An 18,708-nucleotide genomic window follows, 5' to 3' on the forward strand; every position below is an offset into this window, starting at 1 on the left:
ACAGCTATTATAGAAACAAAGAGAGTTAAAAGAAGTAGTGGATGAAGCATAAGCAGTTTTTTAAGTTGAAGATGATGGTGAAATAGACATACACAAATCTACATATGTCATCATAATGAACTTACAGAATATTATAAAAATGTATCGGACCACAAGAAAATAAATAGTTTTGGAGTATATAAAAGTAAATCTAATATTGAGCAATTTTTTCTCAAATTATTGGATTTTACGGATAAATACTGAAGTTAAACACGACTAAATTAGCGGGCTATCCTACTTATTTAATTTTAACTCAGAAATAGCAATAGTTTTAAAATAATACTTAAAAATGTTCGATTTAAATAATTTATTGATAGTATCACTAGTATCATGTGCTTTGATAGATACTGTATAAAACAAAATATAATACAGCAACGAAGGCTTACATATTATTACAAAGCATATTAGGGAAAGAAAGGTATAGTTATTATATATGCAGGTGAGTTTAGATGCACATTAATATGAAATCGTATAAGCCGATCAATAACAGTATAAGTAATAATTTAATATTTTGTATATTTTAAAATGCATTTTCTATAGGTGCAATTAAGTACGCAGTAGTTTTAATACAACAAACGCAGCTACACATATTACTGTCTAAAGAATTTAGGTGTAGAATGTACATCGTCCGAGTGTCAAAAAAGAATTCCACCATTGCACGTAGGCGTGATTCATGAGAACACGGTGCGTGTGGTTTGACCATTAGTGATTCTTACCAAACACTCGAGAAATTCCAAATGTAGGAGAGTCTGAAATAAGCATAATCAGACGTGACTTATTAGAATTATTTCAAGAAGTTTTACACCAGTTAGAATCATAAATTACATTGTTCGTACTTAAAAAATTATTAAATAAATTAACTGATTAGATTTAAAATACTTTTTGAAAAATTAAAAAAAAATATTTTGTATTTTAAATTATTTTAAACAATTTTAAAATATTTTATGAATTAACTCATAAAATATGGATATAAACACTTAAAATATGTTTAGTATCAATATTTTGACTTTATTACTAATTATTTTATTTTATGTTTAATAAAATGAAAATATACAATTTAACAAAATATCATATAAATGTACATATTTAATCTCATAGTCAATTTTGATTTATTCTGTTAAATTAGCACATTATTTTCAATCATCTACAAAAATAAGTTATAAATTCAAATGTATAGAACACTTTTAGTCAAATGTCAAACGATTCCAGTATTTTAAGTGTTATATTGTGGTAAATACAACTGTATAAGATACTTAAGATGAATATCATTATGAATTATTTCTGGTTTGTTACTAGGAAGAAATATTAGCTGACATTACTTAAGTGCGAGCCATAATGCAGTAACATGTCATTAGTGTAGCAATTCCCTTTGTCGTCACTATAACTTGAACTATTTGGTAATATTACCCTACTTAACTTCCCAGTAGGTACACTCAACAGCAGTCATATAATATCAAAATCAAACTTTAGGTATTTTCTGTAAATTCTGTTAGCAAGAAGAATAACTTTGATTCCTAAAAACCTGCTATACATTAATATTATATCTATCGACAAAATACCTGAATACTAGAGTATATTTTGTATTGATATATTATGCATGGCATATTCACATACGTAATCCAACATATATATATTTAATATTTATATACAATTATATTGCACTATATATGACTCTGCGCATAATTGCCAATGACAAATAAAATGACACCAGTGATTTATCCTATCTTAAAATCCGTTAAATGCAAGACCACACATATTTTTAACACATTTATGTGGTTTTGACAACATTTCAATACAGGTTTAAAATTATATCCAATAAAAATAACTATTTTATTGTAATCAATGACAATCTTATACATGTAATAAAATTGGATTTCAGTTCACTATGTAAGGCCATCTTCAAAATAAAATTTTTTCAAAATCCTTTTTTATTCCACATCTAGAACGTTAGAAAAACCATTAGTCCAAATTTCAAGTAGGTACGTACATTTTATTGTTTTTGAAAAGTAGCGAACAGTGAGTGAATAAGTGACATTTGACTTACATATATTAAATACATATATTGGAAATGTTTTCAAAAAAAGAAATAACTGAAACCAATAATAATATTAATGCTATTATAAAATAAAAATCCTAGGTATTTTAAAAATCTTTAGATATTATCCACGCATAAAAGGAACACTTCTTATACTTTTATACATTATACTAGCAAGATGTTCACCAACAAATTATAATAAATATTTTTACTTTAATTTGACTGAAATAACTTATTTTTTAAAAGTTTTGAACTATGGTGAAAATATTTTAGAAATATTTTTATTTTATTTTCATGTACTAATTAAAGTAGAAAGAAACTAAAAATTAATTATGTTAGAAAATTTTAATTAATTAATTATGTTATGAAAATGATTATATTGACGTATAGAATAGTTTAATGAAATATATGTAGTGAAAAATTACTATACAATACCCAATAGGCATTGATACCAAATAATAATATGTATAGTTAAATAAAATATGTAAATCAATAATATGCTGATTAAAAAAACCGTATACAATAGTTTTATTATTCACTCATTCTGCTATATTATTACTTCTGTTGTGCATTGCAATTTTATACAACGTTTCAATGTACAAACTGGATATGTATATAGATACGTAAACCAAACAAAATAAGATAGTACACACAATAATATTACTAACATAAATTTATTTTATATTTGTAATTTGATTTATCTTCTATTACTCACCTAACCCTAAGATTGTAAAACTATAAATTGTATCTAAACAATCTGTAGAGAATTGTACTAACTCTACAAATCTTTCTCAAAATTCACACAGTGATATAAATCATTTAAATAAAATGATAACGTATTTTTCTACACTATAAAGTGTAATATAACAAAATCAATTTTGTAATAAACAATGTTAATGAATACAAAACTTATTTTTGTGTTTATGCCTACAATAGTTACACATTTATTAGGATTGATCGATTCATATGAAAACTGTAAATATCTTAATGCTTAAAATTGTACTACAATAGGAGATAAATAATTTACATCTTCATCTCAACGTTGACGAAGAAACTGTAATGGGTGTGTTAAATTTGAATTAATTGATAAATAATTGTAAACGATAAAAACGTTTTTAAATGAAGATAGTATAACTTTTTGATAACCAATTTTATAAAAACAATTATTTTTAAAAGTATACTGGACATTTTAAATTTTAACCTCCTAAAAGTACCTACTAGATCTAAATGATCTAATTCACTACAATAAACCTCCATCAAAATTTATAATCATAGACATTTTTCTACCATAATATGTCTCCAAACACGAAAAAATAAATAAAAACACCGATTATTGTAAAATCAATACGCTTTAAACTAAAAAAAATTGAATTAAAAAGATAATCATCAATTTTAAACGAATACTACACGAGAATTATTTTGCTACCTTGGGAATTTATCAAATTAATATTATTCTAGGTGAACGGCTAATACTTAATTGTTCACCCGTGTATACCTAATAATTCGCGGGTACTGGATTTTGGATTTGTGTTCGTGTGTGTGGGAGCGTGAATTTCGCAAATTTCAGTAAATAATTACTAATATTTCGAAGCTGCACGATTGGCTACTAAATGGTTACAGCGGTGTGTTATCTCAAGTAGATGGAAAACAGTTTAACCGGAAACAAAGGGTCAGACTAAAGATATAATATAGATAAAACTATCTAAAATCGACATATTCAACAGACCGATTGAAGAACATTAGCAAATCCTATGTAATTATTCTGCTTTATGTCCATTTAATTTGCCAATAACTTCGACGTTCTTAACCTTAGAGCCCTCATTCACCCTATTAAGGACCAAAGGGCAAAGCAAAGATACAACATTTGAACTGATCTCCAAATAATTACTGTCTGTTTTCATGCTGTAGTCTTTGTTCTCGTGTACTTTTTTGCAATAACGATATTCCACCACAGATATAGTAAAATAATACAACTAAAACAACCCATAATAATTCACATAAGTTTTTATTTTTTTATATGAGTTTTTTGAAGAAACTATTATTAATTTTTATTGCACATCAATCTACATGATTAAATAAAAATATTTTCGACATGACCTACCATGATAACCCTTCAGACATTTAAGTTGATTAATTTTATGATTATTTGTCTTTAATATAATTTCACGGTGGTAACAAATTACATTCTTGATACAAATTTCTGTTGTCAATATGTTCATATAAGTTCTTATTGAATTATTTTCATGTAGCTTTTAGATTCTGAGTGGAGAAAAGAACGTATTGATTTTACAATGAAGTGTTATTTTTTTTTTTTTTGTGCCTGAAAACCGTTTTTATAGTAGAAAAAATGGTTCAATTTTCAATTTCAATATATTTCATGGTAGGAAAGTGAATTTATATGGTACATTAGAAAGTCAAAAGTGAAAAATTCCAAGTAATTTTCTTTTATATAATTGAGAAAATATTTTGTTGTAGTTTAAAAACGAATAGTAGATAAATAAATTTCACAACAGTTTTATACATTTTTATATAAATATTTCGACACTCTTTGAGATATATTGACATTTTTGATTTTATCTAGATTTGTTTCTAGTTTCTATTAATATCAATTAAAACAACTGCCAAAACACTTGAACATTTAATAAAGTGTTTCTCATAAGTTTTTATAAGTGGAATTAAATACTTATAAAAAAAAAAAATATTTGAGCGATATTCCAAAAATATTCACTATGAGCTTTTCAAGTTTAAATTTTAATGAAATTTGTTAAAATTTTGAAACTCTCAAATTATTTTATAGTTTAAAATTTATAAAACTAGTATTTAAAAATTTAGTATAAAGTTCTGCATAAGTTTATTACTTCACTTGTAATTCACCAAATATATTTAAGAGCGTTTAAAGTTTATATTTTGATTATATTTGATATTCACGTGTAAAATAATCATTTCTCTTTAATTGATTTAATGTTTTGTTGTAATTAAAATAATCTTAGATATTTGAAGTTCTTACCATGAATTCATGATAGTATTTTTATAGTTAATATAATTTTTTAAATATGTTGACTCGACTCTTAATAAAAATTTATAGATACTTGACATTTTCGATTGTTTTTTTTTAAAGATGTAAATAAAAATGATCAAGCTTGAAAATTAATATAAAATTCCCTATAATCAGTTCATACTGAAACCAAAAATTTAAAAAATAACATTTAAAAAAAATTTAATGTCCAAGGCAATTAAAGTTTAATTTTGGTCGAAATTAGATATTTAAGCAAAGAAAACTGCTTTTATTATTTTACTGTAATTCAAAAATATTATTTGTAAGAACTTAAAACTTAATGCATATTATTATGTTTTATACACATAATGACATTTTAAAAATATGTAATGTTTTTGGCAAAAATGTCTTATTTGACCTACCGGCTACCGTATAGTAAATAATAAAATAATTTATATGACTAAGAGTTCAATAGTAATATTATATTGTATAGTGCCTACAAATATTTAGTTTACATAACTATAATCTATTATTTTATTTTATTATTACTATGTAAACCTAAACTTTATAGTTTTTAGATGATGTGTCCTTGTTTTTCTCAATTATTTAATCCAGCTCTTAGGCACGTTGCATTTATTGATACATCTTGCGCATTTTAGTCTATGCTGTATTGCTGTTATACACCTAATTTTAAATATAGTTTACTAGAGTTAAATATGTTTATTTAAATTATAATAAAGTAACTTAAATTAACAGGTAAAGTTTTAAACCCTGAGAATTAAATAAATTCTGACTTCGATTAAAATATAAATATATAAATATATCAATTATACTTGAATGACAGAATTTATTTTAATAATATATTGTTTAAATATTTAATAATTGTTTCTTTTTACAAATGAATATAGAAAAGCATATCAAAGTTTTGCTCCATTAAATAGTCATTAATTTACAATAATCATAAAAAATGAACGAAAATTAGTAATTAAGGTTTAATCATGAAACTTTATTGAAATAATATTATATAACATTAAAAGAAATAATCAGACATTTTTAATGAATCTTAAATTAATTAAATTTCACTAACAATAAAAAATTATACACTTTTTGTATAATGAACGTTTTACTAGATCAAAATTGTAATATGACATTTTTCACTTTTTTGTTCAAGTAATTTCAAATAATTTCTATTAGATTTGATTTGGAATTAATTCCGTTTAAAATACTATTTGATATGAACTCAATTACAACGATAATTTGGTATAATAATTATTAAAATAAACAGTATACACTTACATGTTGTCTACAAAAGTCAAAAATCGACTAATGGTATTGAACTTGGGGAAAACTTTGTATCTGAAGTTACAATTGTTTACATAAAGTTTTCTGGTAATATCATTGTAAATATCTTCAAATAATTATAGCTGATTCGACATACCAACTTTATTATAAAGATTAATAAAGATAAATAAAAATTAATCTCTTCCTAGCCCACCTTGGGCCCCGGGGACAGTGTATTATTAGTAGAAGTTTCAAGACATTTATGTAGCTAGTGATTTTAAATATATATTGTTTCGCATATTATTATGTTCTTTTTATTTTCGTTTTGTTCAATGTTTCTATTTTTTACTTATCTACCTGTTCTATATGTATCTTTATTTAGTCAAATTTTTTTTTATTCGTTTTGGAGTTTGATGATATTATTACATTTCACATCACGTACAAAAATATATTGAGAATATACAATCGTTAGGATAAAAATAGAATTTCCTGTTGAAATACTCCCCCTCCTTTTGACTATCAGAATAATTCAGCAGGAAGATATATATATATATACGTAAGATTGCACTATTTTGCAATTCAAAATTACTTTACTTTAAATGTTTTACTATCTTCAGTTACTCGTATTGGTTCTTTATAAGCCCTAAATATGCAAACACCATGTTTTCAATTTTAACATTTTAACGTGTCAATATGTATAATATTATTAAAGTAGAGTGCATCAAATTATATTAAAAAAAAAAAAAATTCACTGATCTAGTTTTTAATATTTTAATTAGTTAATTAACTACTTCCTTTAAATACAGTTCCAGTTGGGCGTATAAATAAATAAAATAAATATTACTTATAAATTAATATACACATTAACATAAAATTATTTGACGTATTTTACAGAACAAATTCTTATGGATACTATGAAAAACGTACTTTCATAGTAATTAATTAAAACATTTTAAACAGTCGTTTTCATTGAATTGACAGACGACTATTTTATAGTAAATTAAATCAGAAATACCATTGTTACTTATATCACAACGTTATGTACATCAGAAAATAGAAAAACAGAGACCATTACTATTATTATGTTACTAAATAAATTGTAAAGATATTTATTATTTTTTAAATGTCTAATAGAATTGTTTAGGTGGTTTCATGAATTGAAAGATTAATAGTTATTTTAATTACATTTAAATACACAAGCTTGTAATTATTATTATCGTTAATATACTTTTTGGATCGTACTAAATTATTATTCAAAGGAGGTTCAAAAATGTACCTCCATCAATAACTGTTATTATGGATTTTACAATCTCTAATTGTGATAAGATTATTATAAATAAATTATAGAATAGATATAAGAAAATTCGATAGTACCTATTTTGTGATTTTATAATAAATATCTATGCACATTATGTTGTAAATATATAAATTTATATTAAAATAGACATATGTACAAATGAAAAAATACCCATGTATTCAAATAAAGATTATTATTAATTGTCATGATCTTATGGCATAAAAATATATTTTGATATTTAATAATAAATAAATAATATATCTAATATCTAGTTAATTAAATAACACTACCTATATTATTTGTAATCTGTATTTATGTTAGATACTATAATATTGAAAATGGATATATATATAATACTTAAATTACTGCAGGAGTAAAATTCTTATTTTTACTTAAATATACAATTAAATCTATTTTCTATCAAAATCAATAAAATTAACTTAGAATTTGTTTAAGGTTTATATATTATTTATATCATTGTCTTGAACGATACAGTTTGATATTTATGTTTGTTTTTAGATGCTGCCTAATTGGGACGGTACGACTAGTGGTTCGATTTCAGTAAAGTTTCGAACCAACGAGCCAGATGGTCTATTATTTTTCAGCAGAGGTCAAACTGAACATACTGTAAGTAAATTTAATAATGTCATATCAGAAATACCTACTAAATCAAAATCGACATATTTTAATACACTTTTCTTAATACACATTTTCTTTATAAAGAGTAATTCATTAACATGGTCATTAAAAATATAAATTTCAAATAACTGTATAGACGTAGTTTTTTTTTTTTTAATATAATTTTTCTTCACATTAAAATAATTTTTAAGCTTTGTAAAATTTGTATTTAAATAATTCCAATCACTGACTTTAATGTAACTATTTCCAATTAATTGTATTTAATAACTGCATTTTATATTAATGATAGTTGAAAATATATATAATTTTTTTATGAATAAATCTAATATTTAATAATTTTCCAGGAATAAAATATTACTTAGAAATATTCAAAATATATATGCTGATAGATGACACCTCGTAGAATCGTTTGTTTATGTACAATGTACATAAAATGATTTATAATTTAATTCAATTGTAACACCCCCCAAATATTAATTGTAGTCACCTATTCAATGAAGATTTATACTCAATGTAACAGTAAGTTACGGCAAAGAAACTTCTCTGTTTTTTTTTTATCTATAGGTACTTAAAATCATACAAAATAGATAATATTATTATTTATTGACTACTATTATATTAATAAAATTGAAACCTATTAAAACCTTATATATATATATTTTTTATCTTATTTGCTAATAAATAAAAATAATGTATTACCCTATAGATAAAAAAATATAAAAGTTGCTCTGCTGTAACTTACTATTACGTTGAGTATAAATCGTTATTGAAATTATGTATATTATAATGTATAATTATTTTTATTTTTATTATGTATAATTTATTTTATACAATTTTATATACCCAAATAAAATGTAAATAGTTGTCTGAAATATATTAAAACAACTTCAATTTTAAAGTTGAATTATATTAATGTCTATATTATCATATTTCAGGTGTATTATAGTATATAAATCGCTAAGTACATAGCCAATTTCTTCTTAATAATAAAAACAATTTAAAATTTACTTATCTAACTCTTCTAAAATATTACTTTATTATCGGTAACTTATATAGAATATAACATTTTTACATTAAAGTGGTTTTTAAAAAGTAGGTTTATAAATTTACAAAATTATGTGTGAAGTTTACAGACTAATTATTGTACTAAGATTAATATCTAAAATAAAAGTTATAGACAGACTTACTTGTCTTAAACACATTTTAAGGGAGACCTATTAAATCAATAAACTAAAATATACTTAAACCAATAAAACTATCTATTTATTGAGTGATCACAAACTTCAATACTTACATTACAATATAATTTTGATCGATAATTAATTAATAATTTTCAATTTTAAAAACTAACAATATAAATTTTAAAATAATAGGTTTGTGTTATATATTTTTGTTTGTACCTCATCTGGTGTTTTTAAATCTAATTTATTTCTAGTCTGGTATTTATGCGGTTGAAATGGTTGACGGACGACTTTACGTGTATTTGGACTTGGGCGCTGGCGGTACTCGTGCTGAAGTGAGTTCGGAAAAGACTAAAGTCAACGACGGTCAATGGCACGAATTTTCGATATGGCGCAATGATAGAGATATACACTGCACCGTAGACGATTATTCTTCAGATTTCACAACAAACGGTAAGATATATTATGTTAAAAATATTTAATTTAGAAGAATATTAACATTATCATTCGTTTAGAGTTTATGTCAAAGGTTGATCACAGATCCTTGAGACCTTAACTTCCTTCATTTTTCTGTATTAGTTTAATTTAATCATTAATTCAATAAGTTGTCTATATTGTTTTTTTTTATTATATTGTAATCTAAACAAAAAAATATTTTAAATGAAATTAATATTTATCATGATGAATGATGCCTTCATACACTATAGGTACAGATAGTATAAATAATAATGGTATACCTCTTGTTGTAAAAATCTAGTTATAAATGTATAGTTAGATCTTTGACCTTAATTCAACTTAGCTCAGTTAAAAATGTGGTTGAAATTGTATGTAGGGTAGTTAATTCGCTACCATGTATACGTTACCGGACACGAGGGACATGTACATTAACTTTGCGTGTATAATGTATCTTTAGACGCACCATATAGATACGATATCGTATTGCGATTATTAAACTTTAATTCTTTAATTATGTTAACACTTAAGTGATCTCAAAAACCCATTTTAATCATTATTACGTAAACGTATACGTATAATATAAATAATAATATGTATCATTACTAATAATATGAATACTAAAGCAATGGACATTTCATCGTAGCCCTTTACAAGTATGCGAAACATGACTGTGTATTCTGAGATAACCAATTTTTCAAATTGTACAATGACATTGTGTACGTCAATTAAAAAAGAGTTCACATCACCAGCTACCACTATATTTTTATATATCGCAGTGCTTAAAAAATATAATATTGACATAACAAAAAAATAAAATATATAATTATTTATAACGTTTGACTTTTAACTGAAATAATTTAAATTTAATTGTTTATGTTCGGATAGCACGAAAAAACTTCCCTAATGTTTTTACTTGACCTGGAAAAAATATTCAAAAGTCATATCGCTTAAATTTTACTTAGTTGTCTTGCATTTATATAGTAACCATAATGTGTATCGTGCTTACAAGCGTGAACGTTTACCATCATATGACATACTACATAACATACCTACACTGAGTAGAAAGTTTTGTTCAAATACATTTAGTGAGTATATATTACTAGTGTTTGGAAGTAGATGACCTAAAAAAATATATGGTAAATATGAACTAAATATTTTAAAAAATGCACTCAACAAATTTAAATAAATAATACTATTTATGATCCATGTCAATGTATATAAATTTATAAATCAAATTTTAACATTAAATAATAAAACACAAAAATATTAATAGAATAATAAATTCTTAAATCATGAATAATTTTATCAATATTTAATTGTTCGTTTAATAGATACAAATATTTTATAAAATTAATATATAGATTTAAAATTATTTTATTTTGCAAATATTTAAATTTATTTTAACTTTAAAATTTGATATAAATTATAAAAAAAAAAAATACTGAATTGACCTGAAAATGTCGAAAATTGTAAAATAAAAATTATAAATTTAGATTTGTGTATTATTAAAACACATATTTAGCTGATATAGCTAAATCTTCTAAGAAATAGCACCATTAAAAACAAAAAAAACCATATTAAACTTCCGAGCCCTTATAAATTATTACATACAATAATCTATCCTCACTCCAACAATACGTTATAGTTTTTGAAACATTTCTCAATAATGATTAATTGCGTTTTCAGGTGATTCTAATCAGTTACACCTACAGAACGGCATCATGTTAGGATTTGGTGGACGGGCGGTGTACCACAAAAAAATACCGTCTGGCGTGTGGACACTGTCATTGGAAACGGGATTTGTAGGATGCGTGCGTGACCTCGTCCTGGATGGTGTAGCAATCAATTTGGTCAGCTCATCTCTAGAACAGGATCATGGTAATGTTTAATTTATTAAGCCAAATAAAGTACAATTAACTACTGGTATTGCGAAAAAAAATATATTGAATAGACGAGATAAAACTAGTATTCGTACAATATTATTAAGTCCATACTATAAATTAGTGTGATTCCTTCGGGGTAAATATAATATACTAACTAATCACTGGACTTTAAAACTGCCGCTGACTTCCAAATTTAAAAAATATATAACTCGATAAATGACTTAATAATCTAACCATTAGTGATAAAATACTATTTTAAGCAAAAACTGTGAGTTAATGTTATATAAACGTTATGTATGTAGATCTTTTAGTCTATAATATAATATTGTGATGTATATCAAGACTATTCAGTATATTATTATTGTTAAGTTTTTAATACCTATATGTCTTAACTTTTTCAATTTTTTTCAACGTTTAAAATTATGTCAATAGTTTCCGTAACACCACATTGCCCTGAATCTACAAACAGTTGCAAATCAGATACTTGTTACAACGGAGGAATTTGTCACGAAGGTTGGAACCGTGTGATATGTGACTGTTCTAATACCGAATACGCTGGTGCAACTTGCATGAAAGGTAATGCTAAATATCAAACTAAAAATGCTTTATGATACTTAAATATTGAATTTCGAATAACGAAGTAATTTTATTTCATTAACGATAGACATTTTGAAATTAAAATTTAACATTGTACAAACTCATTGCAATACATTATCCATTTATACATTATTTAGTATATCTAGGTACCTACTCACCATCCTTTAAAATTTAATGAATGGAACCACAGTCCACAACCCATAACTGAATTTCTTGATTAGTTTAATGGTTAATACTTTACCAAATTCACAAAAGACAGGATACTGTTAAATTTTGAATTAGGAACTTAAATTTTTTTTTTTTTTGATAATTTGAGAATATATAATCCTTGAAATATAATCTTATCAATGTTGTAAAATTGAATTTGTATTAAAAAAAAAAAAAATAGATTTTATAAATAATAATATAGTATTTCATATTATATTTAGTGTATTAGGTATTTTTTTAAAACAGCTTATTATAGTATGAAAATTAAACTTAAATAATACAATAGTAAAATAAAAATGTTTATCTTTATAGAATCGTCCATGTACAGTTTTAACGGAACACAGTACGTACAAGCAATTATGCCAGAAAAGATGACAACTCAAGTTGAAGATATGTATTTTCGATTTAAAACAAATAGACCGTTGGCCGTGTTAATGAAGACTTTCGATAGTTCATGGGATAGACTAGAAATCGCATTGATAGTTGGAAAAATTAGATTAGCCTTAAAAATCGGTGACAAAGAAAAGGTAGATAATATTAATTAGTATAATAGTAGTTCAAAATTTACAATTATTAAATTATTATTAAATTTTAGTAATAATTTTTATAATGCATACCTATAAATAATAATTTAAAAATAAGAAAATATATTTTTACGATTTTATTGGTTTAAACTGAAATAAATTAAAATTTTTTAATTTTCATAAAAATAAAAACTTAAGGTAAACTAATATACCATTCATTTTTTATTATTTAGGTGGTTTTATGTGGATCTCATTTAGACGATAATAACTGGCATTCGGTGCATTATATTAGAAGAGCGCATGAAATTCGTTTGAAAGTGGACAATGTCACTGTAAAAAGTAATTATAAATATTAAAATTCAATATTGACTGAATAATGATTTCTAAAACAATATATATAAATATATATATATATTTTTTTTAGACGATTCCGATATGGAAGATAAAATAACACTTAAATGGCAAGGTCTATTAGTTGGTGGCACGCCTCCTAAGGATCCAGATGCTTTAGCGAATCTCCCCAGCTTTATCGGTAGCATGCAACAGTTCATACTAAACAAAATCAATTATTTTGATCTTGCGAAAATTTCAACCAGAGGCTGTAAGTTTCTTCTGACAATCTAGAATGAGTATTAAGATTGAAATGTTAAAAGAAGTTTTCTCAGTAGCGATGTTTTTATTTACAGTTCCGGAAGACTTACCCAAAGTACACATGACCTCTAAATACCAAAAACAAGAAAAGCCCCCTTCGTTGGTGAACACGGTTACGTTCCTATCAAAGAATACGTTCATAGGATTGCCGCCATTAAAGGCCTACTCGAGAATGGAAGTATACTATAGATTTAAGACTAAGCACACGTCCGGATTGTTTTTCTATAATGGTGGAAAACACAACGATTTTGCACTGGCTGAACTGATCAATGGCCACATACTTATCAACATCCGTTCAGGTACGCACGTGATTCGTCTTCGGGACTCTTCGAAGAACAGTTATAGTGACAACTACTGGCATTCGGTGCACTTGTTACAAATATCAGCTACTATGTTTTGTCTACTTATTGACGATCAGGTAGCATCAATCGCGACTATTTCTAGACCCCACAATATACAATTAAACGGAATGTTTTATGTTGGTGAGTGTGATTCATTATTAATTTTATTCAACGTAGTATATTGGATAACATTATGTGTTCAAAAATATAATTATAAAAACAATACATTGATAATATAATTTTTGTTAGAAAATTACGTACAATATAATGTCGTCGGTTAAATTATTCACTAACAGTTATATTATATTTTATTTACATTTTACAAGCTGTACCTGATATATTATACATTGTATTAAATAGTTAAAATATTATATTTTGAATATGTCCCAATAAATTTTGACGTATTTTTACAGGTGGTGTGCCTAAAGAACTGCATAAACGTCAGTCAAAGCATATACACTCGAGACACGGGTTTGAGGGATGCATGTCCGGCCTGGAATACAATGGCGAATCTCCAGACATGGTTGAGAACGCCACCATACCCAGCACACTCATCACCGTGGGTTGTGACGGTAAGTTCATGGATAGTCTACACCAGAGCAAGGACTGGAATCGTACCGAAAAAAAAATGTTGAAACTGGAACTCTTTAAATATTGGGAATTAGAACCTTACTGAGACCTGTAATTAAATAATTTTGAAAACCGGAACCTTTAATTAAATACATTTGAAAACCGGAGACTCTCCAATATCGATACTTTTATAGGTAAAGATTTTTTACGATTAATTTCGGTTTTATTATAATCACTTAATTTTTATTCATATCAATTATTATCGGCACTGACTGGCCATGAAAAACTAAACAAATACTTACCCTCGTTACCCAGATCTACGAGTGTTATTATAATATTATTATTTATTATTAATAATTAATATTTAAAAATGATCATTCGATTAACAACAGATATCTGAGACACATCACTAAACCTTAAAATATTTCAACGTAAACACAACTGATAATGTTGCTAACAAAAATAAAAGACATTATTTATTGTAAAGGGTCTCTAGCTAATAATTATCACAGTAACGATAAATTCTGAAAATATGTTTTTAGATAACTAGGCTTGTTGTAGTTTTATAAATACTATACTTACTATCGTTATCCGACATCTAGCGATGTGAGCGGTGAATGTGTTTCTATTAAGTTTTATTTTATTTTAAATATAATTTATTATGTATGAATTACACAAAAACTTTAAATTGTATAGGTTTTTTTTTTCATTAAAAAAATATTATAGTATTATTCATTATGGTTTATAACTTTATAAAGTATCCTTATCATCAAATATTTAAAGTCCATTTTGTTAATTATTATAAGTATATTATAATTTTTTTCTATGTTTTACATAAAATCCTTACATTTTAAAGGTTAATTTTTTTTTATTTTACCACTCTTATAGTGATTTCTTATGAATGAGCCATCATTAAATATTAAAAGACTTTTTTTAAATTGTTCGCTTTATCATTAAGACGTATTCCAAAATATTTTAATATTCATATTACTCAGATTATGATAAGGTTAAGTACATATTTATGATTATTATATACGCGTATTTATTAGGTTAAATGATCAGATTAAAATCCTGTGAATGTGAAATTGATTTACAAATCTACTGCAAGCCCCCTGAAAAAAATATATTATAGTATAATAATAATAAAATAAAAATGGTATACATTTTAAAATGTTAAATACTAGTATAAAAAATAGATAAATGATACAAAACCATACAAGGCCGTATCTGGGAGAGAGTTTTGGGGGTTCAAACTCCCCCCCCTCGACATTTTTTTAAGTTACGGCCTTCCAGCCATATGTAAGTAGTTATAAAAAAAATTATATATATATGATTATTTTAAACAGGAACCTATATTCAGTGACAATGTCACAGCGATACCAAAGTAAATTATTTACCCTTTAGTCTTACCCTTAGTTCTAAATAATTAACGAGATATTTGATTGAAAATGTATACATTCCTAATTTTTCTCATAAAAGTAAAAATCAAAACCAACATTTTTATTTTTTAGAACCGATATTTGGAACTGAAAAAATCATTTAAGTTCTAGTCCCTACACCAGAGTTAACTTTTTTGATGTGGTAACCCACTATTGGACTATTATTTTTTCAGTGACCCATAAAAATATCTAGTTGTATGATTGCACTATAATAAATATAGCTAATAGAAAATATATAAAACTTAGTATTTTAAATTAATAACATTATGTTTGTGACCCATCGAAAGAATTTTATGACCCAAGCACATAGGTTAGGAAACATTAGTGTACACGATATTTTACATAAATATGAGGTGATATTATAGCTTATAATATATAATATTGTTCTTTGACTTTCTGATTGCGTAACACAGGACTTAGCAAAATGTGCACGCAAGACATGTGTGACAACCATGGGACGTGCGTGGAACAGTGGAATTCGTATTCATGCGATTGTGACATGACTGCGTTCGTTGGACCGACGTGTTCTGAACGTAAGTAGAAATCAGATATTTAAAATATGATTCACACATTAGAATTTATTTCTAATTAGAAATTTATGCCGTTCTTATTATCCATAACGGCATTTTTCTACCTTTACAAAGTTTAAAAGTGCTGCGGTATAAGTTTGATTCATGTTTTTATTATAATATATAGGTAGTACGAAATACTTATATGCATTTTATATTAAAATTAACCTTATCGTTTCAGCTTCTATTTCCTACGATTTTGGCCCAGATGGGGGTCTTGTAACATATGCGTTCCCCGACGGACGCCAACCAGATATGCAAAACGATCTATTGGCTTTGGGTTTCATCACGTCTAAGTCTAGTGGTGTGCTATTTCGTGTAGAAAGTGGCACTTCTGGTGATTACCTACAGCTTGAAATGGTATATAATCTTCACATTATACTTTTTATTATAATGTTTGTAATGTAAACGTTGATAAAAGAAATAATTCAATGCAAACTTTTGCACCGAAAAAAAATTGCATATTATTTATATCTATTGCAATTTGTATACCATGTAATAAAATATATAATTTATTAAAAATAATAATAATAATTTATTTACTAGGTATTCAATATTGTCATCTTATCAACCAATTTTAAATTTTTTTAATATGTAATTTTAGTTAATATTTTATATTTGTGTTGATTTTTTTTAATTAGTTACTTTATACATTTAAAAATATATTTGATTCGTTGTACATAAAATAATCGTTTTAAATAATACCGTAGTTCTTACTAAATTAAAAAAAAACTTTATTAAATTCAGTTTGTATAATACAATATTAATCAATTTAACAACAGCCTATAAAACCTAGGTACCTATGTGATTCTATTGGTTACATATTATTTACGAACAAATAATAAAATAGCCTACATATTACATACTTTTAACGTATATTAGGAGGTAGTTAAAGTTTCCGTATCTTTCAACTACCTGTTCAATTTTACTTTTATAGCCCTTATTTTAGATCCAAACACCTTTTCAAATTTAATAATGACAGTATAGTTTGTGTATAAATTCATACATTTCTTTAAATAACGTTTATTAAACATTTTAGAGAACAGCAAAAGTTAAAAGTGTGTATAATTTTTTGATTTTACCTAATCGGTTTATAAACTTAAAAAAAAAATAGGATATAGTTTTATAATTAACTATACTTAGAACTATATTTTATACTTCGTTTGTTATTTTTTAACATTTTTATTTTTTACCGAATAGGTGAATGGGCACATAGTAGTAGTTTACAACGTCGGAACTAATGACCACCCCATCGGTGAAGCCAATATCATAGTGAATGACAATTCCTATCATTTGATCAGATTTGTAAGGTCGGGGCCAAACTCGACGTTGCAGGTGGACGATAATAGTATGCAAACTCTATACCCCTCAGGTGCGTACTGTAACTTTATTTATTTAAATTTGATTAAACGATTTAATATAAGGGAAACATTTACACTATATTTGTAGGACACCAACTCAGCGTTTTCAATAGACAGTCAACAATTCAAGTTGGTGGTAGGTGGAATAAAACCAAACAACGTATTGAAGACGCGTTCGAAGGAGTTATGGTTGGGTTGGTCTTTAATGGCCTCAGAGTATTTGACTTGACAGCGAACAGAGATCCGAGGACAACCAGCAAAGGAGATGCGCAACAGTTGTCATCAATTTTGGACAGGCTGAACGAACACTCTCTGTTGGATACCATGCAACAGGTTAATTTAAAATATACAATTTAAATATATATTTATTATTAAAAATGATAAACCCTGCTACTTAATAATGATTAACGAGTTATTTGTAGTCTTAACCATTTAAAATATCAACTTATTAACATCTAAAATTTAAATGTTTAGACACCAGCGTCGGGTGTAATGGACGACTTAGTATACTCTGGAGCAGGATCTGGTTGTAATCACGACGATGAAGACCAGTGTACAGTTACGTTTGATGTTGGGTCTGGTGAGTAATATTGATATCATAATATTATATAATAATTTTGTAAAATGATTGGATTATTATTCA

At 25.5% G+C, this 18,708-nt stretch overlaps 1 protein-coding gene across 1 annotated transcript in view; it reads left to right on the plus strand.

Annotated features, from left to right (window-relative positions):
- LOC132924272 (neurexin 1) overlaps nucleotides 1–18,708 on the plus strand; it is a 238,808-nt gene that overhangs the window by 210,126 nt on the left and 9,974 nt on the right. Inside the window, exons 10-23 of the mRNA XM_060988475.1 lie at nucleotides 8,167–8,274; nucleotides 9,722–9,920; nucleotides 11,610–11,801; nucleotides 12,239–12,382; nucleotides 12,923–13,137; nucleotides 13,368–13,473; nucleotides 13,559–13,735; nucleotides 13,821–14,267; nucleotides 14,540–14,698; nucleotides 16,549–16,668; nucleotides 16,886–17,064; nucleotides 17,905–18,076; nucleotides 18,154–18,398; nucleotides 18,540–18,645. Coding sequence (XP_060844458.1) covers nucleotides 8,167–8,274; nucleotides 9,722–9,920; nucleotides 11,610–11,801; nucleotides 12,239–12,382; nucleotides 12,923–13,137; nucleotides 13,368–13,473; nucleotides 13,559–13,735; nucleotides 13,821–14,267; nucleotides 14,540–14,698; nucleotides 16,549–16,668; nucleotides 16,886–17,064; nucleotides 17,905–18,076; nucleotides 18,154–18,398; nucleotides 18,540–18,645 — 2,569 coding nt within the window. The remainder of the gene's footprint in view (nucleotides 1–8,166; nucleotides 8,275–9,721; nucleotides 9,921–11,609; nucleotides 11,802–12,238; nucleotides 12,383–12,922; nucleotides 13,138–13,367; nucleotides 13,474–13,558; nucleotides 13,736–13,820; nucleotides 14,268–14,539; nucleotides 14,699–16,548; nucleotides 16,669–16,885; nucleotides 17,065–17,904; nucleotides 18,077–18,153; nucleotides 18,399–18,539; nucleotides 18,646–18,708) is intronic.

This window comes from Rhopalosiphum padi, chromosome 3 (assembly GCF_020882245.1).
Source record: "Rhopalosiphum padi isolate XX-2018 chromosome 3, ASM2088224v1, whole genome shotgun sequence".
Taxonomy (NCBI): Eukaryota; Metazoa; Arthropoda; class Insecta; order Hemiptera; family Aphididae; genus Rhopalosiphum; species Rhopalosiphum padi.